Source organism: Fistularia commersonii, chromosome 18, assembly GCF_037954325.1.
Source record: "Fistularia commersonii isolate RoL2024-O1a breed Wild chromosome 18, RoL_Fcom_v1.0, whole genome shotgun sequence".
Taxonomy (NCBI): Eukaryota; Metazoa; Chordata; class Actinopteri; order Syngnathiformes; family Fistulariidae; genus Fistularia; species Fistularia commersonii.
Genome location: NC_141301.1, coordinates 12,791,025 through 12,817,355, shown reverse-complemented (window position 1 = coordinate 12,817,355; position 26,331 = coordinate 12,791,025). Strand labels below are relative to the sequence as shown.

The 26,331-nt window shown below is 42.5% G+C and overlaps 2 protein-coding genes across 2 annotated transcripts; one reads left to right on the top strand and one right to left on the bottom strand.

Annotated features, from left to right (window-relative positions):
* The first annotated feature begins 16,446 nt into the window (after positions 1 to 16,446).
* Positions 16,447 to 22,565, top strand: slc1a5 (solute carrier family 1 member 5). Its single transcript, XM_086164673.1, has 8 exons — positions 16,447 to 17,001; positions 19,397 to 19,439; positions 19,568 to 19,636; positions 19,715 to 19,881; positions 19,998 to 20,231; positions 20,323 to 20,517; positions 20,609 to 20,743; positions 20,986 to 22,565. The coding sequence occupies exons 1-8, from the start codon at positions 16,493 to 16,495 to the stop codon at positions 21,206 to 21,208; spliced, it is 1,575 nt and encodes a 524-aa protein (XP_086020799.1). The 5' UTR covers positions 16,447 to 16,492; the 3' UTR covers positions 21,209 to 22,565.
* A 636-nt stretch (positions 22,566 to 23,201) lies between these two features.
* fkrp (fukutin related protein) lies at positions 23,202 to 25,067 on the bottom strand. Its single transcript, XM_086164672.1, has one exon. It carries the CDS (start codon positions 24,934 to 24,936, stop codon positions 23,338 to 23,340), a length of 1,599 nt encoding a protein of 532 aa, XP_086020798.1. The 5' UTR covers positions 24,937 to 25,067; the 3' UTR covers positions 23,202 to 23,337.
* Positions 25,068 to 26,331: the final 1,264 nt, after the last annotated feature.

The window sequence follows — 26,331 nt, the reverse complement described above, 5'->3', positions numbered from 1 at the left end:
TCATGGGTTTTGATGGTTTCTCTTTGTTTCAAGAGAATTTCACTCAAATCAGGTCCTATTTTCATCTGCAAGACTGGGTTTGTCTATCAAACATAATGAATAAAGACAAAAAGTAAGTTAGAATTTATTTGCAAATTCAAATTGCAACAACTAATCAATGTAAAACCTCTTTCTATCCCATAAGTATTATCAAATGTTTGTAAAGCTGATAAAACAAGATGGTATATTTTTTAAATTTAGAAATAGGTGTCTACCAAGGGATAAAATCATGGCATGTCAACGGATTCAAGATCAAGACGAAGGATGCTGAGTGACTATCTAGTTTCTCCATTTCTTGTTTGTTCTGATATATTACAGTATACATAGTAGTAAAATATGTTCTCATTAGTGTGCTGACCAGCTGGGACGGCAGTTCAATGTGTAACCTCACAGAAAAACCCTGAAACACTTGGGTTTTTCTGTGAGGTTACACTGTCTCCTGACCTCCACCGCCCTTACGGAAGTTACTAAAAGGTGATCAGAAAGTTTTGATCGAGTTCCCCTGCAAGCGACCCACAGTATTAATAAAACCCAGTCGAATAAGTTACAGCTTATGAATTGGTCATGAATGTATTTACCTTTATGCGTGAGACAGCAATAGGAGGCTGCCATCAGAATAGGATGCTGTTGCCCTCTACTGCCACCTTGTGGATTATTTCCGTAGGGTCTGGTCACCACCAGACTGAAGCTGAATTTCTGCATTATTGTAATTATTATTATTATTGTTGTTGTTGTTGTATTTGTACGTGATTCTCACATCATAAAAGAAGAAACTAACGACCCCAATTATCTTTTTAAGCGAAGAGAAACAATACTCCATGGTCATCAATATTATCAGTTCAGTTTTTAAGTCACATGCCTGTCAATATTACTATATGTTGTACACGCACAGATAATTGAAATGGCATCGCCTTGAGACCCACGATGCATTAGGTGAAATATAAATATGTAAACAACAAGGTAGGTAGAAGACAAAATATTCAAAAGGCACACTGTATTTTAAATTGACCTTTAACCATGAAATGATTAGATTATTTATTTATCTGTTTAAATAATAAAGTTTTTCATTCCGTGTTTAGGACAGAATTTCAAAAAGAAGAACCGGACTTCCGCTTACGTCACTGACCTACGCAGAGTGGACGGACTAAATAACTGGGAGAGAAACAGGTGGACATCACAGGTGATTTTTGTTTGGAGATGTTAAAAAAAAACTAAATTATCCGCAGAATTTCTTTGACTACTAGACAATAAAACGTGACCCAAGTAGATATTTAACTGATAAAAGAATAGAGGCGAAGGATTGAACGCCCTGCTAGCTAAACATAGAGAATTAGCTGCTGCGCGAACGAACGAGAGTTTAGGAAAATCTCAATGAGATCTCACCCGACGAGATTTGGAGGAGGCTCGACCGGAAGTGCCTTGATTTAACACCAGGTGGCGCCACCTGGCCACTGCGACGAACTGAGACGTGAGGAGTCATGGAACAAAAGGTGAATTATCTTAATCATAGTAGGAATTGTTCACTGACATGTCACATGAGGCACTCAGACTGTAGAGAGTCACGAATGTTGGGGTTTATGTTGATGCTTGTTTTCTGTGTGATTTGGGGGGTTTCTGGGAATTTGTGGGTGTGGTTTGGGGTACAATGACTTCTGTTTTTGTTGTTGTTGTTTTTTAAACTGGAAATGAGCGGGAACAGTTGGTTGATTACAGATTTGTGTTGCGTGGCTATAGTCAACATCAGCTGTTGCTCATTAAACATACGTTTTACCATCACACGGGTGTTTCCCTGACTAAAACGCTACAATACTAAGGCTGGAAGACTGAAAGGCTTCTCCTTGATGTCAATTGTGTCATCATTTATAATAATGAAAAATGAAAATAAGACATGACTCAATGGGAAATACTCTCCCTCTCACTTACATATGATGAGACATATGATGGATAAGATGACTCTTCATACCTCTCATACAGCTTTTTTTTTTCAGTTTTTGGTTCAGCGTTTATCTATAAAGGCTCTATGAAGTTCAATGGAAAAGGAACATTTCAGTGACTGAATCTGTAATAGTGGGTGACACAAGGCTTACACTTTTTGTAAGACACCTTTTGTAAGTCGCTTGGGATAAAAGCATCTGCCAAATGACTGTAATGTAATGTAAAATGTAAAATATAATGTTCTCAACCCTTATAGTAACCTGAAGTGTAATAGTAGACAGCATTACGATTTTTCTTGCACTGTCATCATGATGCAATACCTGCGGATATTACTGAGCTCACCGAAAGGCTCTGTAAATACTTTTACTGGCACTGTTGCTCAGGGCACAGCTGTGTTTCACCACCAAATAAAGGTTTCACTTGAGCAATATCCTCCTTGATCATCAGCACTGTTTTCTAATTCTCATTCATTGCTATGGGAATCCCTTCAGTGACTGTACATGTCAGAGTTCCCGAAAAAAAAATGAATTAATAAATAAAGATCTTTCTTTTTCCCATCAGTAAGTTTTGGCTGAACTTCCCGACAACTATGAGTCATCATCCGGTTATTTTTCGTCATGGAGTAGTGTCTCATCTCCCATTCATTTCAGACTTGATTTTGAAATTTTGGTCATTCTCATCACCTCTCCATCCCCCCCATGTTAGCAGCTTTTGCAGTTCTTACCAAGTCCAGAAGGCAGACAGAAATAGACCACCTAGTCAAGGAGAGGAGGCAGCTGAAGAAGCAATGGCGGAGAGCCACAGAGGAGGAGAAGGAGAGAATAAACCTGCTGCAGGAAGAAATTCAGAGTAGGCTTACAACACTGAGGAGAGCTGAAAACCTCTGCAAGAAGCGCAGAAAGAAGGCGCAAACAAGATCACGCTTCTACAAAGACCCCTTCCACTTTATGAAGACTCTCTTCACAAAGGAGAAGAGTGGAAGTCTCTCAGTGCCAAAGGCTGACCTGGAAAAAACATCTGGAAAAGACCTGCACAGATGACCGTCACCATGAAGAGGTTCCCCTCCCAACTGACATGCCACCAGTCAACCCACCACGGTACGAGCTAGACATTAGCCCACCCAGATGGAGTGAGGTGGACAAAATTGTGCGTAGAGCAAGAGCCGCGTCGGCCCCAGGCCCCGACGGAATACCATACAGGCTCTAGAAAAACGCACCAGATGTCCTGCGATTTCTCTGGAGGCTGATGAGAGTAGTGTTGCAAAAGAAGGACATACCGATGTCCTGGCGGAGGGCTTGAGGGATCCTTATCCCCAAGGAGAAGGATTCATCAGAAATCAGCCAGTTTCGCCAGATCAGCCTTCTAAATGTGGAGGGGAAAATCTTCTTCAGCGTGGTCGCTCAAAGACTGGTAGGATTCCTGAAGGAAAACAACCTGATTGACGCATCAATCCAGAAAGCAGGCATCTCCGGCTTCTCCGGATGTGTGGAGCATGCTAGTATCACCTGGCATCAGATCCAGGCTGCCAAGAAAGAAGGAACTGATCTTCATGTGGTGTTCCTGGATCTTGCAAACGCCTTTGGCTCAGTCCCTCACAACCTCCTGTGGACAGCCTTCAACTACTTCAGCGTCCCACCAGCTCTCACAACCCTTATCAAGGCCTACTTCCAGGACATTCAGCTCTGTGTGACAACTGCAGAGTACACCACAGCATGGCAACAGCTAAAGGAGGGGATCATGGCCGGCTGCACCATCTCCCCCCTGGCCTTCACCTTGGCCATGGAGGTCATCATACATTACATTACATTTGGCAGAGGCTTTTATCCAAAGCGACTTACAATAGAGGACATAGGGACTGCAAATACACTTGCAAATACACGATCATACGGGCTTTGCGATGGGCGGTTGGCGGACAGCGAATAAGAGATATGCTTTCATCAAGGAATATCAACACCTAGTCCTACACAACAGATCTGGTCAGTCATTAGATTTGATTTTCCCTTCTAAATCAACATGATTAAAAATGTGACTGTAACAGTATGACTTGACAGTGCAGTAATTCAACAGCTACAACGTCATGTTAGTCTGAGCAGGCCATACTGGTTGTTTGGTAGTTCTAATGCTAGGTCGGTCTTTCAAGAGTCAACAGCTAATTTCCATACTGTCGTGTGGTTTTTTTTCCATAAAAAAACAAAATTTTTCATGGAAAAATAGAGTTTCATATGCGTAGTATCTGTTGCTTTTTGTCACTTTTTGTTCCTAGAAAATAGTAGTTGTAACAGTAGTTAAAGTAGCAATAGTAATAACTGTGTCTTTTATGGCAGCGGTTTGGCTCATCTTATCTATTCTGGATAGATTACAATAATCAGAATAAATCTTTCCTCTGAGGCAATCTCACTTCAGGGGAACACTTAACAGTTTATACAGTTAAAAATAAAGCTTAACAAAGCTACCAGTATAGCCACTCAAATGCAAAAAGACTCAGAAGATAGGAGCAAACACAACAATGTTGTCATTGATGTATCATCCTGGACATTGTTACCGAAAAATCCATATCACTTTGTTGGTCAGATAAAGGACATGTCTGTATACAGGCACGGCCGCAGTTGCTGAAAAACGTTGACATAACAGTATTTGAAAAGGTAAAGATCCAATTTTTTGCCATTTTTACAAGAAGCATCATCCTTTCGGTTTCCAGTTGACGAAGGATTCGGGTTTAGAAACATGTTTTGTCTGTGTCTGACTTTCCAAAGGAGCTCTTATGTCCCTTGGGCCAAAGTTCATGGAATTCCGCACTTGTTTTTCTTCCCATGGAGGTAATAGGAAAATTGTAATACGAACAAATCAGATGTTCAGCAGATTGAAACAAACCATATAATAAATTCTCTCTCCCATCCATTTTTATACTGATAGAGCAGTATTATGTTCTGTTCTCAAGTGATGCAACCCTATCTTTAGCATGTCCTTTACTATAAGGTCACGTCTGGAGTTTCCATAGTGATGTCCTGTAGTTGTAATGGCTGCTTCCATCCCCCATATTGATGTGACTCAGTAGTCAAATCAATACACATCTCCACATGTAACACATGTAGATATTTGTTTGTAAGGCGTGCACACCTCACTGTCTCCTCATGTTAAGATTGTATTGCCAGGTGTACAGGAACTTGTTCCTGTATGTGATCATTTTTGTTCAGTGGCACACATAAGCTCCAATACGGCATGTTTTAGATAAAAGCAATATTATCATCTCTAGCTGTCTTGGTTAAAAAGATGTCAATATCTCTGAGTCTGTTTGAAAATATTGTTTTCTAGGTTTGTAAAGGGATTTGTATAACACCAGGAATTTTTGGTGAGGAAGATCCTATATGCATATATCTTATATTTCTGTATCCCAGGGGAGCTGTAGGGTGCGAATGTTCTCACGGGATGGGGTATATCTGAGCACCTATCCCCGAGGCATCGCTTATACAGGGAAGGCTTAGACTGTCTGACCCCTGTGACTGACCTCTGTCGGGCCCCCATAGATTGGCCTCTGTCAGCATCTGCCTGTATAAGCCCTCCCAGTTTGTCACAATTTTGTTGTTTCGATGAGGTAGTATTACATATATGCAGCTGATAGGGAAAACCAAAAGCATGACTATCAAGAATCAAGGTGTTCTCTATTTGTGTGATACGAAACGTGAGAATTGGAGCGGCCTTACTGTGTTCAATATAGTTTCCCAAGTAATCTAGTGTAACATTATTCCTGACAGCATCTTTTCATCAACCAGATTAATTGTTTTCCTTTCATCCATCCTGTTGTTACTAGATGAATTCTGTTTATTCTATATTGCCGTAAGTCACACTGAAACTGTTTGACTTCATTCCCCTCCGTATTGTTTAGACAAGCAAAGGGAGAGGATTAGAGCAGCATGAAACTGGAGCAGAGGGAGAGGATAATGCAGATACAACACTACCTGCAAAGTGGCCGTTATAGGGGATTGACCATTTGAAAGAACTGTCACGTTAGTGCCAGCCAGCAGTTGGTAGACTGTGTCAGTAGTGACAACGGCAGTTTGTCTAACCGACGCGCCAGCTCTTTTCCTCTTATCTTCTATTGCAACTCCTAGCCATTGGCCAACAGGTATTATCGGCTACAGTAAGGGGATTAGCGTCCCATGTGGGTTAGCAGGCACTGAGATGGGAAGAGAGGAAGGGAGGAAGGAGATCATGTTTAATGAACATGGTACTACCAGTGAGGCTGGAGATTTGAGAGAGGTTTATCTTTTCATTTTGAACGCTCACCATACTGGCGATAACACACAGTGAAAACAAGCCCAAGCCAACATAATTTTAACTCTGAGAACCTGCCGCCGTGTTTGTGTAGTGCGTAAGTCTATATACCTGTAAGGTTTTTTTATTCATTTTAGACAAAGTACTTGAACTGTATAGACAGCTTACAGTTCATTAACCACATCTTAAAGATGTTCTGCCTCAATATTGGCCAACTAGAGTTTTGGATATACCAGAGTATTAAGAGTGTAATGAGCTTTTGTATTAAAATAAATAAATGAATCATTTTGGTCTTGGGGGCTGCAGAAAAATATAGCAAACCATATCTACAGGGTTTTTTTTGTTTGTTTTAACCTTTTTCTTTTTGTATCCATGAAAATATAACACGCCAGCAAATCTTTGATGAAGGTATTATAATTTAAATCCAAAGGTTTGCATGTTGACCTCAAGGAGACACACTGCTACAGTGCAAATAAAAATCCTTCTTAAAGAGGTGGTAACACTGAGTATTTCCAGAACAATGCTGAGCCAGAATTTCTTTCAAGGCCACATAAAGGACACTTGTACGCTCCAGAAAACACTGGCAAGGGGAACTGTAAACAAGCAGTCCACACCTTAACTCCTTGTGTAAATTTACACACATTTGAACTCCTCCGTGGAGTGAAGCAGTCATATCCAGCGTATCCAACCAACATTCCGTATGTCTACAGCCATATAGATTATACACGTTATCCATGCACAGCCAAAGATAAATATACTTTTAACAAATCAAATGCAATGTAATAAAATGATGGCCACATTTTACCCCCTTTAATATTCATAAAACTATAGGTTTGACTTGTCATTTTATAAATTGGTCATTTATCATATTACTTGTGTGTATGTTTGTAATAGCTAATAGCTTAGCTGTGATCAAAATAGCTTACATTTATACATCTATACAATGGATCTGTTATAACTGAAGGTACACTGGCATCCTCCTCATGTATTCTTCAGTCAGTCAACCTTATATGAATTGTTTTGAGAAGGAGGTGTTTCAAAGTTATTTTTCATAGGCAATATCTTATTATCCTTAAGGTAAAAGGCCTCATATCCACAAACAAGCTGAAGTCAAGAGAGCAGCTCACAGAATTCTGTCCGCCTGCGTTGACACAAAACACTATTCATACCAAGCCAGACCCAGAGCTTATTAAGAATTTAAGGGGGTATTTCAGTCTTTCAAAGTTATCTGCAACTGTAGCCATGCTTGCTGAATATTTTCTGCATGACAAACATTTTCTAAGAGCGTAACAAAGTTATTCAATGCTCAGGGTCCTTTTCTGAGACCTCAAGATTTAAAGTAGTGAGACAAACCAGGCACGAATCAGAAAAATCACCTTCTTCTTTGACTTTGTTTTTCATTTCTAAACTACCCAAAGAAACCTGGTACGAGAGGGACAGTAAATGAGAGGCAGAACGCACACTGCCTGTCGAAAAAATGTTTTCAGCTTCTCCCTTTCTTACAGTATCAAATGACTCTTGAAGACTGAGGAGGTTTAACCTCAGCAAATCAGAGTGCTTGTAAGCTCGCACTGCCCATGGCTCAAATGTTCCACGCGATTCTCATGAGAGAAGGCAGTGTTCTGTATGTTTCCATATAGCCAGCCCTCATGTCTGTCACACGGAGAGGCTTGCTTATATCACCTCTGCACCTGTTGTGCTGTAAGCTGTCCAGCTGTCCAGGTTTTCAAAGCTAACAACCGATTGGACTCAAATTAGTGACATGGTAAAACTATGCCAAAGTACATACAAATTAGTATTCAATTTTACTACATTATTACACGTGTACACCACATATCTGAATTGAGCAATACTCATCCTTTCACTCAGTGTTTTTTTTTTGATTTCCGCCGCAATCTTTTTTGTGACTGCATTTTTGTTGCAACTGTCTGATATTGAGAAAAAAAATACGTCCGGAAACAGATATGTAAAGACAAATTAAATAACTCGGAGCAGCTTGCCGTCTGCTGGAGCAGGTACATCCGGCTGGGAACATAGCTTGCCCTGGAGACAGACAGACAGGCAGATAAGTAAGATGAAGCCACGTGCTGTTGGAGGAAGTATATAGTTGGTTTTTGGTGAAATGCTATTCATTTAAGTTCTGAGACGTTGTTCAAACTCTGAGGTGTTATGAAATTTCCTTCCTTCTTTGCCCAAGGATGGTGCAGTTGATGAAATCTGTGCTGGGATTCATTAAATGTCCAGGTTCTTGCATGAAAAAAAAAAACCCTGAGGATTTATATTGTCCTTTTCATTTCATCTTGGGGTCTCAAAATTTATAAGCACTTGTTAGAGGAAGCAGGGAATACCATACAGAGACACACAATGGGGAGTCAGTTGCATTCAGGCTGAACCGACCGATCAGATTTCGCTACCTCCTTTGTGTTATCGACCGACCCAAGTCAAATGTAGGTCATTGATTTAGCCAAACAAATACACGCTCACGCATGAACATAGACTTGTGAACAAACGGACAGGTTTGGTAAGGACAGGTATGCAAACGGCCGTTTGTTGTCAACTTTCAAGTGTGATTCTCCTGGAATGCTGCAAAGTTTCCGGTTCCTGATGCAGTGGCAGGTTTTTTTTTCTAAGCAGTTTGGACTCAAAAGCTATAACGTCCAGTTGAAAATCTGCTATTGATTAAAATCTACTATTAATATTATAAAATTGCTACTAAAAAAGACGTGACTAGAAACCTTCACAGCAATATTTACAAATTTGAAAAAACTGATTCAAAATGGTTGTGAACTTAAAAGCATTTGTAACTACTAGTACCATTTTGAATAACCAAAGTTATTCCACACACACTTCAACTTACATCGCATGCTTCAACAGTTCAACAGTATACGATATACATTGACATTACTCATCAAGATGATATTATAATTGATTGATAATTTATTAAACAGAAAAACATTGATGCATATCTTTTTATGTGAGCCACGAAATGGCCAAAAGTATTCGCTCACCTGCCCTTGACTTGCATGAAGTGACATCCCGTTCTATGAAGCTCTCTGCGCACTGTTCTTCAGTGAATCTCCAGGTTACACAAAAGTTTGGAGGTCTGTAGCAAGTGACTCTGCGGAAAGCGGGGGACTTCTTCGCACTATGCGCTTCAACATCCTCTGACCCCGCTCCGTCAGTTTATGTGGCCTACCGCTTCATGGCTGAGTTGCTGTCGTTCCCAAACACTTCAGCGTTCTTATAATACAGCTGCCAGTTTAATGTGGATTATTTAGGAATTCCTCGACTGGATTTGTTGCAGAGGTGACATCCTATCTCAGTTCCACGCTTGAATTCACTGAACTCCTGAGAGTGACCCATTCTTTCACAAATGTTTGTAAAAACAGTCTGCATGCCAAGGTGTTTGATTTTATACACCTGTGGCCATAGAAGTGATTGGAACGCCTAATTCCCATCATTTGGATCGGTTAGCGAATCCTTTTGACCACATATTAAACAATCTAAAATTATGATTGTTAGTACTTTGGGTTAACTAAATTTATTGCCTGCTACAGACAAAGGGGATGGGTTTAAGAATAGCGTTGCAGGAGACTCCAATTACACAGTGTAATTGTTTAAAAAAGGTTTCTGTAGGCCCGTGGACAATTGTGGCTCCTTGACCAGCCTGGTAATGTTTAACCCATCAATTCTCAATATAGAGTACGGGCAGATTAAACTCTGGTCACCGTGATCCCGGATGAGAAAAAAAAAAAACATGTAATATTTACTCACAGGCTGGATACATGGAGGAGGGGGTGCATTTCATACTTGGCGGTTAACAAACACTGCCTGCACCTCTGTAACAAAGGAGGTGAGAAAAACAGCATGTAGTTTTTAACAGATGAGGATTTTGGAAGTGGATTTGTTTAGCAATAGGACACAAAGCCAACTGCATCTGAAAGATCCGATGCAACGCATCGGACGATCCGAGATTCTAGCTGATGTTGGCAGACATCAGCTAGAATACAGGGCGCGTGAACTCCGCTGTACAAAAGCATATGCCAGGTGTGAATGAACCACTTATTTTGTCGCTAAGTGACTTGCAGGTCACAATGATCGGCATGCGAAACCCTCAAACAAATGTATGCAAATCTTGTCCATGAAAAAATCGGCTGTTGTGTTCAACTATACAAGACAATAACCCCATCAACACTTTATTACCATATCAAAGATATTTAGTAGGTTTGGTCAAAAGTGTTACCTCTGATTACAACAGAGAAGTTACCATCGGTGTGTTTGATTCACCTTTACGATGGGAAAGATGAGAAGCAGGGAAACTTTTGCCTTTTGGTTGACATACACAGGGATAGCAGCATGCGGGTCATTCTTATTTAGTCATGATGTGCTGGGTCAAGGTCTAATTTGCCCAATTTCTGTGTTGTCCACAAAGTATCCTGGAAGTGCTTTGCTGTTAGTTGCAATCCGGTTTGACAAACGCATTGACAGAGTTATGTTACCAAACTGGATATGTCAACCAATGTTTTTTCTGCACTAACTACCATATGTTTTGCTCTTCAACCCTCCAGGCTTTTGTTCAGTCTCAAGTTAAAGATGTGAAAGATTTCTCCGGCATGTTGAGATTTTCTTCTGTCTGTTTTTGTGAGCAGTGGGTGTCTCCCTGCTTGAGTTTCCTTATTATACTGATATCTTTCAAATTTTCAATGTCTGATTTCTCTCACTTCTTCCCTTGCATAGAAAGAATCTTCAAAAATCCAATTATTATCTGTGCTAGCCTGTTATTTTTAAAGTGCTGTGAAATCAAAGTTGAAAGTTGCATGTTCTGGACACGCAGAGGAATCGAGAGGACTTTTCTCACAATCCCACAGTGTCATGAAATTAACAATATTTTCTTCTTCCTCTTCTTCTTCTTCTTCTTCTTCTCCTTTTGGCTTTTCCCTTCAGGTGTTGCCACAGCGAGACAACTTTCTCCATCCAACCCTATTCTCTGTATCCTCCTCTCTCCCACCAACTTACTTCATATCTTCTCTTACTACGTCCATAAATCTTTTCTTTGGTCTTCCTCGAGACCTCTTGCCTGGCAGCTCCAATTCCAGCATCCGTCTACCAATATATTCACTCTCCCTCCTCTGTACATGACCCAACCATCTCAGTCTGGCTTCTCTGACCTTCTCTCCAAAACATCTAACATGTGCTGTTCCTCTGATAGACTCACTCCTGATCCTCTCCATCCTGGTCACTCCCAAAGAGAACCTCAACATCTTCATCTCTGCAACCTCTAGTTCTGCCTCCTGTCTTTTGGTCATTGTAACTGTTTCTAGACCATACATCATCGCCGGTCTCACCACTTTCCTTTTATTCTGGCTGAAAGTCTTCTATCACATAGTACCCCTGACACTTTTCTCCAGCCGTTCCAACCTGCTTGGACCCGTCTCTTCACCTCTTTTCCACGCTCTCTGTTGCTCTGGACTTTTTAACCCAAGTACCTGAAATCCTCTAACTTCCTGATCTCCACTCCCTGTAGCCTCACCGTTCCACCTGAGTTCCTCTCATTCACACCCATATATTCTGTCTTGCTGTGACTAACTTTCATTCCTCTCCCTCCCAGCGCATATCTCGACCTCTCTAGATTTTCCTCAACCTGTTCTCTAGTCTCACTTCAGATCACAATGTCATCCGCAAACATCACAATGTCATCTGCAAATTAATAATAATAATGAATAATATTAATTTATCCTTTATTATTGCCTCATGGGGAAATTCACCCATCATGGATGAACCATGAGCAGTAGGCTGCCGTCCGTCAGCGCTAGGGGAGCAGTTTGGGGTTAAGTGTTTTGCTCAACAACATTTCCGTGGAGGATCTCAGTCATCCAGGTCATTTCATTCTGGTTAAAATTTTCTCATCTTGGCAACTGGTCTTGAATTTCTTCACTTGAAGAATCCCTCCATCCGGGAAGCTGCTTCTGTTCTAACGAACTATGGGGAGTTTCCAAATATTCGGATAAGACCAAAATTCAAGTCCAGTTGCTGAGAAGATTTTGACAAGAATTACTCAACAACTCTTTGACACGCTAGGAGGAGCCGGGAACATTCAGTCCCAACGACAATTGCCGTACCTCCTGCGTACCCTTAGCAGTAAAGTGAACTTTTACATTAAACAGTAAACAATAAACTATGCGGCATGAAGTGTAAAGTGCATAGAGATACAGACTGATATTTGACAGCATGAAGGAGTAGCAGCAGAGGTTTTTAGTTCAGGGTCAGAAGGTAGTATCGTAATGGCATTTGGTATGATAGCAGCCAGCGTAATGGTTTTCTCAAAGCAGCAGTAGTGCAAAACAGAGTCGGGGGTAGAGATCGGAATCCAGGGTGTGAACATTCTTTGGGCGGGGTGGCTGCCGTCATGCACGATCGAGGACACTTTCCAGGTGAGGCGGGTGGTGTGTATGTCTTTGAGGGAAGGGACTGGGGTACCGATCATCCTCCCAGTGTTCACGATGCGTTGCAAAGCTTTTCTGTTGCAGTTCGTGCAGCTCCAGTCCCATTTAGCATCCTCATGGGTGACAACTAAAATACTGGTGTTGGGTCAAAAGGACATGTTGAGAGAAAATCTTTTTTCTTGAGTAGCCAGGCCATGATTTCTGGGAATTGACATTAATGTGGATTTAAGTTGTTAATTGTTTGTACATTTTTAGTTTTTTCCCACTCGAGCCTCTCAAACAGAAACTCCTCTCAGTTCCCCTGGGCCTTTTTTTTTTTTTTTTTTAATTCAAAGCTTGTATTGTTTTATCATGGTCTCCGATGTCCCAAATTGTATCGGTTTGCGGAAAAAAAAACAAAACAAGCGCATCCGCTGCCCAGTTAGGGATCGGTGCCGGACCAGAAAAACAAAACATAGACAGAAAAAAGGTTAAAAAAGTATGCACACCAAGAGGGTATGTAAGGGAAAGCTAGTGTGGCTCGAGGCGTTATGCTGAAATAATGCTGACATAAATTATCTTTCCATTTCATTTTTCAGACAAATTCTTTTGGTCTCGTGGTTGACTTATCACCATTGCTATTGTTGAACCCTTTAGCAGTTAGCTTTAAATCACTTTTTCTGATTACCGGATTATTAAGCCTGAATTTTGCTTTGCAGTTTCTCATTGGTAGAGCTTGCGCAACAACTTTCAAAGTGTGTATATTTTGGTTATAAGAAATGAGTTTCATGTTCAAAATCACTGTAATTTTATTACATAGACAAGTCACTTCAGTTGCACCACCATACTTCCATTGGAAGTATAAGTTCCAATTAATCAAATACATGATCGAAAGACTGAATGAACCTGCAATTCTGATAACTTCGAATAAAAGTGTTTCAAATCTTTGGACTTAAGACCTTAAAACACTTTATAGCCTTGACTTTGACACTTTATAGTTTTATTTGTATTTCTTATTCTCCCTCCTTTTTTTTTTTACTGTTTATACAATTTCCTACTATTATTTATTATTGTTATGTTTTACTTGAAACTCTGGCACAACAATTTCCTTCAGGGTAAATAAAGTTATTCTTATACTTATTCATATTCTTAAAATCGGACCAAGACATTCTGCAATAGGTAACATTTGTCTCAGAGATTGAAATCAAAACTTTGGTAGACAAAGGAGAGGAAACGCACGGAGGCTCCCGTCATGGTATAGAAGATTTTGCATGCTGCCATTTAGAATGATTTTAGACGAAAGCTTTTCAAATAATTCACAGCAAAACGTGTTTATCGAATGTGCAAGATGTTTGTGCTGCGGTGGGTATCTTGTGGGTTTAGCCATTCTCACAGAGTAATGCACAATTTCACAGAATCTCAGCGACTCCTGGAATGATTGACGCAGTAGGAGGGAACAAAGAACAAGCTTTGGATAACAAACTCTTCATTGAGTGGACGGCTCCTGTGGGCATTATTTGATGCTGGCACTGCTTTTTCCCACAGATGTCTACCAGCAGGAACATGCTAGGGTAGACCTTGGACTGTTGTTGGAGTGTAAACCGACCCCGGCTCTTCTCCGGACGCAACTGAAACCATCAGACTTTAGGAGGGAGGGGTGTCTCTCTTTTCAATCACAATAAACGAAAGGCCCTGGGTGAACCAAAAAAAAAAAATTAAGTTACAGGCAGATTAAAATGAATATGAACATTTCTCCAATAAAATAAAAACGGAATTTAACGTCAGAGACATTTTTTTTTTGCATTCAATAATTTTCCAACATTGAGCAATCCTTTTAAAAGCAGTGTGTTTTATTTGTTTTGTTGTTTTTTTTGTCTGGGTTGTTACTAGGTGAACCCAAAAAGTGGACTTTATAGGGGAAGTTCAAACATTAATCGTAATCCTGGGTGGGATAAACACTTACTGGTCGGCTGAATTCTTCCAGGATTGCATAATTCATTTTGGTACCATCTGCAAATTCGAAAAATAAATGCCCCAAAAAAAAAAAAAGGGAATCAAAACTTTCCGAGTGGAGTGTTTCTCCTGAAAGTGTTGTATCTCAAAATGTTATTTATATTTATATTGTATTTGTACATTCTCTGGGATTTCTTTTTTTTATTCTTGGTGTACCTCCACTCGCATCATTTTATTTTTTTCATTGCTATCCTCACTCACTTCTTATCTGTATCTTGTCGTTTTAGTTGTCTATTCTCACCCTTTCTGTCTTTTTTTCATTCTGTTGTCTATCCTTATCTTCATTATAGTTAATACACTTAATTCAGAATTTCCCCAATGGAGATCAATCAAGTATATCTTGTTCTTAAGACCATTTCAGTTTACTGAAATGCTACTGTTATATTATATTATATTATATTATATTATATTATATTATATTATATTATTGTTATATTACTGTTATACAGTTTACTGTATATATTGCACATACTATTTTTTATTGATATCTATGTCTTTATTTGCCTATTCTATCATTACTATTTGCACACCTTTATACCCTGTGATGTTTATCTTATCTTATATTATCTTATCTTATCTTATCTTATCTTATCTTATTATGTGCAAATGTCACCCACAGGCTGTCAGACTCCTGAATTCTCCCAACTCACCAAATCCCCACAAGAGTCACTTTATTCCTCCTCCTAAATTTATGATAGTTCATATTTCATTCCTTATTTAAAGTATTTCTGTGCAAAATTTTATTTCTGTTTAATTTTTATAACAAGGGGCTGCACAAAGAATTTCAATGCATCATCTTCTTCTACCTCTTCCTTCGGCTCTTCTCTCTAGGGGTTGCAACAGCAAAGAAACTTTCTCCACCTAACCCTATTCTCTGTATCCTCCTCTCTCACGACGTCCATAAATCTTCTCTTTGGTCTTCCTCGAGACCTCTTGCCTGGCAGCTCCAATTCCAGCATCTGTCTACCAATATATTCACTATCCCTCCTCTGTACATGACCCAACCATCTCAGTCTGGCTTCTCCACCTTCTCTCCAAAACATCTAACATGTGCTTTTCCTCTGATGGACTCATTCCTGATCCTCTCCATCCTGGTCACTCCCAAAGAGAACCTCACCATCTTCATCTCTGCAACCTCTAGTTCTGCCTCCTGTCTTTTGGTCATTGTAACTGTTTCTAGTCCAAACATCATCGCCGGTCTCACCACTGTCTTGTACATCTTTCCTTTTATTCTGGCCGATAGTCTTCTATCACATAGCACCCCTGACACTTTTCTCCAGCCATTCCAACCTGCTCGGACCCGTCTCTTCACCTCTTTTCCACACTTTCCGTTGCTCTGGATTGTTGACCCCAAGTACACAGGAGGTCTTTCCTACCTGAAGCTATGAGACTTTTTAATTCCGCTTCCCTCAGCCGCAGGGAAAGTTCAAATCTTTGTAGTTAATAGTTAACAGTTAAGACAATTTTGCATTTCATTGTATTTCTTATTCTTCCTCCTTCCTACTATTATCTATTACTGTTAGGCTTTTACTTGAAACTCTGGCACAACAATTTCCTTCGGGATAAATAAAGTTGTTCTCATCTCATCTCATCTCATACCTGAAATCCTCCAAAAATGTCAATGCAGCATCAGAATCACTATATCACTATATTCTTCCAACGTATATCACGCAATGGCCCCGCCCCCCGCCCCGCCCCTCGCCCCGCCCATCGCCCCGCCCATCACCCCGACCCTCGCCCCGCCCTGTCCACCACATTCCCACAAATCCAAGAGCCTCTCCTCCCTGACGTCCACACATGAATTCCAAGGTATGGCGGATGACTCGCGGAACGGGAGCAAGATCAACGGCGATACCCAAATCGCCGAGATGCCTCCGGCAGCACCGGAGCCGCTCTCCAGCCGGGTGAAGCGTATAGTCCTGGCCAACATGCTGGTGATCCTCACCGTGGCAGGGGTCATCGTCGGGGTGTTCATCGGGCTCGGCGTGCGCAATCTAGAGCTCAGCCGGACTCAGATCATCTACATCGGCTTCCCCGGCGAGCTGCTCATTCGCCTGCTGAAGATGATCATCATACCCCTGGTGGTCTGCAGCTTGGTCTCCGGCGCGGCCAGCATCGACCCGAAGGCGTTGGGGAAACTCGGCGGCTGGGCGATGCTCTTCTTCTTGGTCACTACATTGATCGCCTCCTCCATCGGGGTGGTCATGGCTTACATCGTGAGCCCGGGCTCGGTTACCGTCACGGCAACCGCCGGGGCAAACTTGGACGACAACGTCCCAACGACCAAGGAGGTGATCGACTCCTTCCTGGATCTGATCAGGTGAGTTCACCTCTCTTTCTGTCTGTTAGTCCGTTAAGAAGTCCCCCCTAATCTCGAATTAAGCCTCGATCGAGAGCTCTAATCCCGATATGAGCAACTTGCGCGATGCGTTGCATCAGCTCGCCCCTCCTCTCACATGCACGGGAGTCTCCGAAGGCTTTTGGATTTCATGATACAGCAGACAAACAGAAAAAAAACACACACTATACACGTTTAAAATGTGATGTAGACGCATATATGCTTAATGGCGTCATCATGGGGGTGATGTGTGTGTGTGTGTGTGTGTGTATGTGTGTGTTGGGGGGGGACTCAGCCGTAACGTCTGTTTAACGTTTTTTTTTTTTTTACAGTTGGCGTTCCTAAAGATAATAACATTGCCACTTTACACACGAGATGTGTTCACTGGTCTCTGGGTCTCTGCAAATGCTTAACCGAGAGACTGCATGCAGACTAAATCTAATATAATCTTTGCTGTTTAAAAAAATGTAAAAAAAATGCTGGTTTCACTCAAGAGAAGATGAGACTGAAGAACAGATCTACAGGAAAAGCTCCAGGACACCAATTCGATTGACCTTTACAAGCGCTAACAACTCAAAGTTGAATTCAAGCGTGTTTTTGTTTTTGTAAACACATCTGGTACAAAGATATGTTCTTAAGAATAAGAACAACTTTATTTATCCCAAGGAAATTGTTGTGCCAGAGTTTCAAGTAAAAAATAACAATAATAAATAATAGTAGGAAATTGTATAAACAGTAAACAAAAGGAGGGAGAATAAGAAGTATAAATAAATCTATAAAGTGTCAAAGTCAAGGCTATAAAGTGTTTTAAGGCCTTAGAGGGTCTTATCATCGGACGTGACTCCAAAATACAGTGATAGCATTCATTTTAATGCAACAGACGTGAGGGTGACGTCCCCAATTATTGCTGACGAGCAGTAATAGCCGTCTCGTGCAATATGCACGCCAACACACACGGGCCAGCTCGTGCCTCTTATTACAGCGGGTCCTCCAAAGTCAAGCGTCCGGGACGGCCTCCCACGCCGTCCCGTTTGTGCTCATTTTGATCAGTTTTCTGGTTTGCTGAACACGGGGTGGATCTGTGACGGATCCAGACCGGCGCTGGTGAATGTGTTTCGAGTTAAAGTTAAAAAAGACCACGACCGTTACATAACCAGGGCTGCTGGGAATCACAGCACGTGGCATTGAAACCATGGAACTTACGCTGGAAAAGGTTTTGTCATTTTCAGGTTCTCAGGGGGTTGACCGATGCATGTTGTGTAATTTTGGGGGTTTTATGTCAGGAAGGAGAGGAGGGGCGTAATGATGAACGCCCGGTTTGCTGATAAGGCTATCCTTTGGGAATGTAAGTCATTCCGAAGCTTCCGTTTATTAACATGCTGGTCGATTACTATAATTTCCCTTAAAAACGATCCACAGAAATTGCTGCAAAGCATGGAAAATTATTTTACGCGACACACAGACTGACGGAAAGCTGGGCAGAGCCCTCAACAGACCAATGATAAATCGGGGACGGGCTTAGAGCACCAGGGTGTTTTCTGTTTAACAAAGAAGTGGTTATACAACAAGTCAGTGTAGGTAGAACTCCTGGGACACACGAAGGTTGCGGCAAGGTCCACTCGTAATGAAAAGTCAAAGACGCCCCCCCCCTTCCCATGAAAGAGGAGAGACTGTAACTGCGGGATGACGGGAGGGGAGACCCTGGCGTATTCGGGTCGGCACTGGAAGCATTTATCCTTGCAACAGATCCTTATTTTAGTAACACATTCGTAGCACGACGTGCTCCCGCTCACCTGATGTTCGCCCCAACGCTCCACGGATTCCTTCAAAGGGGAATAAAGGTTTGAAAGACCTTGAGAACATTAAGGAGCTATTATCTAATTCCAGTTGGATCATACGGGTGGTGGGGGTGGGGGGGGGGGGGGGTGGGGGTGGAATGCAGTTCTTGTGAGGTTTCCTTGTGCAGCTGTACCTGGGGGCCCTTGTGTGTGTGTGTACTTTTGGCAGAGAATGGCCGGTCCAAGTTTAACAGGGCATTGTATGAAAAAAAAATGGGGGTTGGGGGATTAATAATTATAGTCCCTCAGCTATTTCCACATGATTAGCCTTGTGATGCAGTTTGCTGAAACCGGCACCAACATCCGGAGGGCGCAGCTGCTGTCTCTTGGGTGACGTGTTGGAGCACATGGTGCGTTGGAGTTGCATCATATTGACGTGTTTGACAGACAGATTTCTTGTGCTTCATGAAATCCGATTTAGGACTGGATCATTTTGCGGTTCAATATCGTACTTTCAGCCCGTCTATCTAACCCGTTATCGGCCGGGGAGCGTCGAAATGGAGTGCCTGGCCAACCCTTTTCCCTTTTTGTCTCCGCAGAAACATCTTCCCCTCCAACCTGGTGTCTGCTGCCTTCCAGTCGGTCAGTATCACAACTCTGGATCACTATTTGCTACACAAGTGACCGCTGAAGTCTCACAACTCAAGTCTCAAGTTAATGATTAACGCAAACTTGACCATTAACATTTTTTTCCCGCCCTCTCATCGAAGTACGCGACCAGCTACAAACTCTTTACCAAGAATGGCACCGATGGAAACCTAAATATAACTGTAGAGAAGGTAAGGAGAGAAGTTTTCCCCCATTAAGTCCGAATGCAGGATGTTTCTTTTTTGAAACGTTGATCTTCGTTCGCGTAGGTGCCTTTCGGGACCGACCAGGACGGGATGAATATTCTTGGCCTCGTAGTGTTTGCCATCGTGTTTGGCGTCGCTTTGAGGAAGCTGGGGGAAGAAGGCGAGATCTTGATCCGTTTCTTCAACTCTTTTAACGAGGCCACCATGGTTATCGTCTCCTGGATCATGTGGTAAGAAAGTGTTGGGTTTTAGATAGTTAGTTTAAAGGCCAGTCATCGAAGGACAGGCGATGACTAGCCTGTTGTTCCTTGTTTTAACCCGCATTCACTTACCTGTTTGTCCACAGGTACGCTCCTCTGGGTATCATGTTCCTCGTTGCCGGCAAGATTGTGGAGATGGACAACGTTGCCAAATTATTTGCCAGCCTGGGAAAGTATATAGCCTGCTGCATAGTGGGGCACATCATCCACGGGGGTCTTGTGCTACCCGGTATTTACTTTATCATCACAAGGAAAAACCCATACACTTTCCTCTGGGGAATATTCATGCCGTTAGCAACCGCCTTTGGGACAAGTTCCAGGTAGGGAGCTGCTTCTCACACACCCACGTCGGTTTCGTCATACCAATCTGTAAAACCTGCGCACACACCTATGCCTCCCTTTTATGTATAGTTCCGCCACCCTGCCGCTGATGATGAAATGCGTGGAAGAAAACAACGGGGTATCCAGGCACATCAGCCGCTTCATCCTTCCCATCGGAGCTACGGTCAACATGGATGGGGCCGCCCTCTTCCAGTGCGTGGCGGCCGTGTTCATCGCTCAGCTGAACAACATCCCCCTCAACTTTATCCAAGTCATCACCATCCTGTAAGGCCAAGACGTGGGGACGAAACGTCGTCAGACAACCACCTTCAATGTTTCGCTTATTTTTGTCGTCTCGCCCCCAAATGTTTTTTAGCGTGACCGCTACGGCGTCCAGTGTGGGAGCTGCGGGTATACCTGCCGGCGGCGTGCTGACCCTGGCTATTATCCTGGAGGCAATCGGATTGCCCACCAACGACATCTCTCTCATCCTGGCAGTGGACTGGCTTGTGTGAGTGAGGGATTTTTAAATTGGATTTTGAGAGGCTGTTTTTTTTTGGGGGGGCGCACTTGTATTGTTTGCTTTAATATAACAGTGGATTAGAAGTTATCAAGTCATGATTTCCCACTGAAAAGTTTGGGGCGTCCCTCGCCCTCAGTCGCATACTTAAGATGAACAATTTCACCCTTGGAATTAAATGTTCTCTAGTATAGCAGCATTAAAAGTGCTCAATGTTTTTTTTTCTCCCTTAGTGACCGCACATGCACCGTTCTGAATGTGGAGGGAGATGCCTTCGGCGCCGGACTCTTGCAGTTCTTCGTGGACCGCACATCCCAACCAGAGGTGGAAACGGAGCTGTCCGAAGTCAAAATGGGGGCCGACCAATCAGCAGACCCCCCCACGGACTCGTCGCTCCTTGATAAACAAGGTCAGGGGCAGAGAAGGCGTACACCTGAGAGCGAGTCTGTCATATAGCGCGGCTGCAAGAATTACCAATGACCTACTCCTGTTCAACTTCCTCATTCACCAAAAGGTGTATGGATGACGGTGGACCTCAGACTCAAGAATCATTTTCAACAGCTTTCTGTGAAATTTTTGAGATCATTTTTTTTTACAAATGGGAAAGCACGCGTCTCCTGCTGCATGTCACTCACCCTTGGATTTGGTTAATAAAGACAGAACGTTATTTATTACTTAGCTGCATTGTTGCAAATTAATTGAGGTACGAGAAGATTTTCAAAAGAATATTATCTAGAAGTGCAAATATACACCTGTCGAAGCCATGCAAAGGACCTACTTTAGGTTCTTGCAAATCAGAACAATTCTCCCGATGCGCTTCGCCATCCGTGTGTGTTTGCCCACTTTGTTTTAGATCCCACTGTACTTTCGGTTGGTATTACTGATAATGTCGTACTTTGTTGTTGCCTTTTTTGTTTCCCTCATGGCATTTCAATTGAGAAAAAAATGATAATCATCAGGGTTCACATGTGATGTGAAATCTATTTGTATTTGTACATTTTATACTTTGTGTACCCTATTAAGCTGGACTATGGGTGTTAGCTAGTAAGCCAATAATTACATCGGTACATCTGTGATTGTTATTCCACGAGGTCCTTATGTCCAGTGCCTTTGTTGACAAAGACACGTATCAAGATTGTAAATGAAACCAAAAACTGAATCAACTGAGCAACGTTTGCCTCTCCAAGTGTTGCCAAACACTCAGGTGGACCTTGATGACAACAAAACCTCAAGCGTAAATATTGATTTGTCACCTCAAACAAAACAAATGCTGATTGAACAAACGCACAGCGCAAGCGTTTGTGACACAGCAATGTACGAATGTCTTCACGTCCCTCTATGTGGCACAGTGATTGACAGTTGACCCGTCTGAATTACACAGGCTTAGTAGGTGCAAGCACTACAGGAATTTTAGTACATTCAAATAAGTAACATGTGATAACACAACCAACAGTTAAGATATTCAGACCCATAACCATTTGTTGAGATGGCAGAGATGATAGCAGCATTTAAGCGAGGTCAGGACAGAGCACAAGACCATTGGTCTGCACCAAGACACGCACATGGATAACATTGTTGTTTGAGATGGCATGTCTGACTGTTATTCATATATGTTTTTTTAGAGATTATATGTAGCCAATTCCACTTGTTGCAGCTGTTACAAAAGGTACGGGGTATATGAATGTGCTTTTTTTTCCAATAACAATGCCTTAACATCAGGTGTTCAAGTCGAGGTACGGCCATTGTGTTGCAACTCACGTTTTTTGCTGAGACCTTAAAAACAAAAGACATTAAAGTAATTCGTTTGACCATTTTTTGTAATGTTGAGACATTTAATCACGTCGCAAGAAACATGATACAAGCTTTTTACATTATCGATGGTACTGTGATTTGATTTCCATCCAGACACAGCAGGTACTCGGTTATAATCTGCCTCATCAGGTGGACAACGTAAACTGTCAATATAAACCGTCAGGTACGGTTTCAGTTGAGTCTGTAACCTGACACAGCAGCCTTTTCATGAACAAAAAGAAGAGTACTCGTCACCCAACAGGTGTTGGGGCTTCCGAACCGAAATGATGGTATGGAAAATGTTTTGAACATGAAATATAAAAATAATTAAAAAAAAAAAACAGGACCACAAACTCAACCAAGTAAACGACCTGTACATTTGTTTCTTAAACAGTGCAATATCATTAACCCCACCTAGGAATACTATACACCCTGGCTTTAAACAGTAAATCAAAGTCCACTAATCAAATTAAAGTATTTGTCACTATCATAGTAGTTATAGTTATACAATGTTGTGTAACACTAATGTTTGTTTGTTTTGTTTAGAAGTTTATTAGGACAGTGTCTTTTATAACAATGTACGGACTTGATATCTACCTGTTTTTTCTGGATTTCATCTGATGTCAGTCTTAATCTGCTGTTATCTAAACCCTCAAGACATTCCGAGCCTCTTATCAGAACAGAAGGAACAGGAATGAGATCATAATCAGCTCTTCTTAGCTGTGAAACATTTGGCAAATACTGAACTTTTGGTGGGATTCTGAAGGAATAAACCACAAAGGATGTTCCTTCGCTCATAATTTGTTTCTGTCTAGTCTTTTCTTGGCAGGGTTTGGGTACTGAGGGTTCTCAATCACGCCTTCCCCGAACTTGAGCTCCAGGAAGGCACGGTGGTTATTGGGGCTGTAAGCCGTGACGCCGGCGAAGAGCATGGGCACGAGCGGCTGCAAGAAGTGCTCCGGAAACTCGACGTCCTGCTTGTGTTCTGTCCACGTGTCCTTCGTCATGATGCCGTTGCGCGAGTAGAACGGCCACAGGTCCACGTGCATGTGGTTGGCCTCGCTGTACTGCACTCTGTAAAAGTCCCCCTCCACCGCACGCTCCCAGACGAAACCGTTCGCGTCCACCAAAGAGCCCGAATCCAGGTTTTTCAAGTGATCGCAGTTTGGTACGTCTTCAAGATAGATACCGAGGTCCACATCGTAATCCCAAGGGATGATGTCCTGATGGCGGACCGCTCCCAGCAAAGTCCCCCCTTCCAACCAGTAGCGCACTCCAGAGCTTTCAAGGATATTGATGACATATTTTGTCGTTTCTCGAAGTGCACGCAGACAACAGGGTGGCGTCCAGCGGTCTAAGTAGAGATAGTCTGGTGTGTCATCTTGGACTGTACCAAAGCAGCGAGATGTTTCCTTGCTGCAACCGTACCACTGCTCCTTCCCTTCGGGCAACAGGAGACGCTTCAGACCAAAGCTCTTCATCAGCTTGCTTGAGGTTTCCCTCAAGCGAGTGTCAGCCTTCCACTGGTTGTGAGCTGAGCTGAAGAGGGGTCGGTGATTGGCAGCAAAACAGGGACCCTCCAGCAGCTTGACCTTCCAGCCTCTCAGGGCGGTTTGGATGAAGACGGAGGAGAAAAGGGGCCTGCCGAGGGGTACGGAGAGGTTGAAGAGATCCTCCGTTCGGATGAGAACCACTGCGTCCCCTTGTAAAGCTGTGCAAACGCTCCCACTGCTCCCAGATGCGGCCGGTGAGTAGGTGGCTGTCCATTCCCTGAGATTCACCCGCAGGTGGAGACACTGTACGGCCGATCGTGCCAGCACGGGTGCAGCAACCAGCCTCACCGGCCCTCCGCCCTCACCCTCCAGCTCCCTGATCAGTCTCTCTATAGCCCGGGGCTGCTCTAACTCCACTCCGTCAGGCACCAGCAGCACAAACTCCGTCTGGACGTGGAACTCCGGTCTGTGAGCGTGCGGCGGCTGGTCCGGGCTCGGGGCAAGCACTAAAAGTCGAGCACCATCCGGCAGTGTCAGTGGAGGGTAAGGAGGCGTGTCGGCCACAGCCAGGAAAGGGAGTTCGGGTCTTTGTCTAAGGAAAGAATTAGCTACATCTCCGACGTAATTCTCAAAGTTTTCGAACTCCCTGAGAAGCACGGTCACACGTGGGCTACGGCCGTTTCCCCCGACTCCGACCGCTCCAGGATCGCCCCCGGGCCCTATGAGGCCGCCGAGACCCGCTCCGAGGCCAGACACCGGTAAGGCGACCCTCCTGGTGCCCTTTCCGAGTTCCTTCCTCTTTTCCATCATTTGCTGCTGTGCCCGAGACACATAGTAGAGGATGAGGAGGTTGAGGATGATGGCTCCTGTCAATAAGCCCTGGCAAAAACTGATTCGCATGGCAACTAGTGCTAGCTTTCCAGTCTAAGTAACAATTTTCGGTTTATTCTTTTTTTGTTTTTAATCAGGTGCTTAGGTTCCCATTGGTATAGCACTAGAGGAACAAGAGTTGAATCCCACCTTTAAAAGACAAACACAAATGCCTTTTGAGACAACGCAATACACAAGCAGTTCCGTTGCAACTGGAGACGACATTGGTTTTGTCAGCCATTACATCTAAATTTTGACAAGCATTCCTCCTATGCACTTAGAATACATCATCATTTGCCAGTCCAAAGTATTTAAACTGGAAAAACAATGCAGATTTTATGATCTGTATCCTTTGGGGAGGGGAACTACCTACATTAAGTGAGGTAATACTTCATGCAATAACATGTGTCTCACATTACAATGCAAATAACCGCGAAATTATTTACTTTTAAATCACCAAAATTCGCAGAATGCATGGCATCCTTCTTGCATTGACTCTGCAGGTCCAACAGCAGTCATGCAGTCCAAAAACAACGCTGCACCTTGTTGTGCTAACGATGGTCCATCCCAGCCGGCTATAAGGATTCAGCACACCCGGGAAAAAGGTCGAACCGAAGGCTGAAATTAATCTCTATCGTGCGGAAATGGTTAAAAGTACTGAATCGAACAGTGCGGATTATCCGCGTTCATGTGACGTTAAATGGTTTGGCGGGGGCTGAATGGAGAAACCCTAAGCTCCGATGTAGCTACGCGCTGACAAGCTATGTGACGGACTGCCTGACCCGGAAGTAGAAAACACACTGCCGGTCTCTACACTTTTGAAATAAGAGCATGACGACGTGTGTTTTTTTTAAATAATTCAAACGTCCAGTAGATGCTGATGTTGTATGATTTAAAAGACCGTGCGTATGTCTTGATTTACTCTATCTTAATTTAATCTGTATTTATCGATGACCACTGTTTTTAGTAAGTGAATTACTTAAGCATATATTCAAACATGATTTTCTCCATCGATAAACACAACATTTCCGAAGCAATGGGAAAAGCCTAATTTAAATTATTAGGCTTAAAATAATGCATGACCGCCACCACCCCCTACACTGCTTATGTGGACAATTCTGCGTACAGCTGATAATCTATCAATATTCAACAACATATTCGATTGAATCTAAATATTACTGTTGCTATTTCGGCTAAAAGGAAAAAAAAAGGAGAGATCACAGTTTTTTTTTTCAGACAAATTCGCTGTAGGATGTACGTTAAGTAAATAGAGTACTCACATTTTACAGTTTTTATTTCTAAAACATGACGTCATGTCCAAACTTTTGTGTATACAATACGTGTGAAATGTGCATAAAGTTGATTATGAAATATCCATCCCTAAGCCTTCGTTTTCCAGCCATTAAAATAAATGTATTAAAAAGG

What these genes read in the sequence shown, in the direction of transcription:
- slc1a5 (XM_086164673.1), top strand. Translation starts at nt 16,493, where the DNA reads ATGGCGGATGACTCGCGGAACGGGAGCAAGATCAACGGCGATACCCAA. An exon ending in TAAATATAACTGTAGAGAAG is followed by an intron (nt 19,637 to 19,714) that starts GTAAGGAGAGAA and finishes TCGTTCGCGTAG; the next exon opens with GTGCCTTTCGGGACCGACCA. An exon ending in ATCCAAGTCATCACCATCCT is followed by an intron (nt 20,518 to 20,608) that starts GTAAGGCCAAGA and finishes AATGTTTTTTAG; the next exon opens with CGTGACCGCTACGGCGTCCA.
- fkrp (XM_086164672.1), bottom strand. Translation starts at nt 24,936, where the DNA reads ATGCGAATCAGTTTTTGCCAGGGCTTATTGACAGGAGCCATCATCCTC.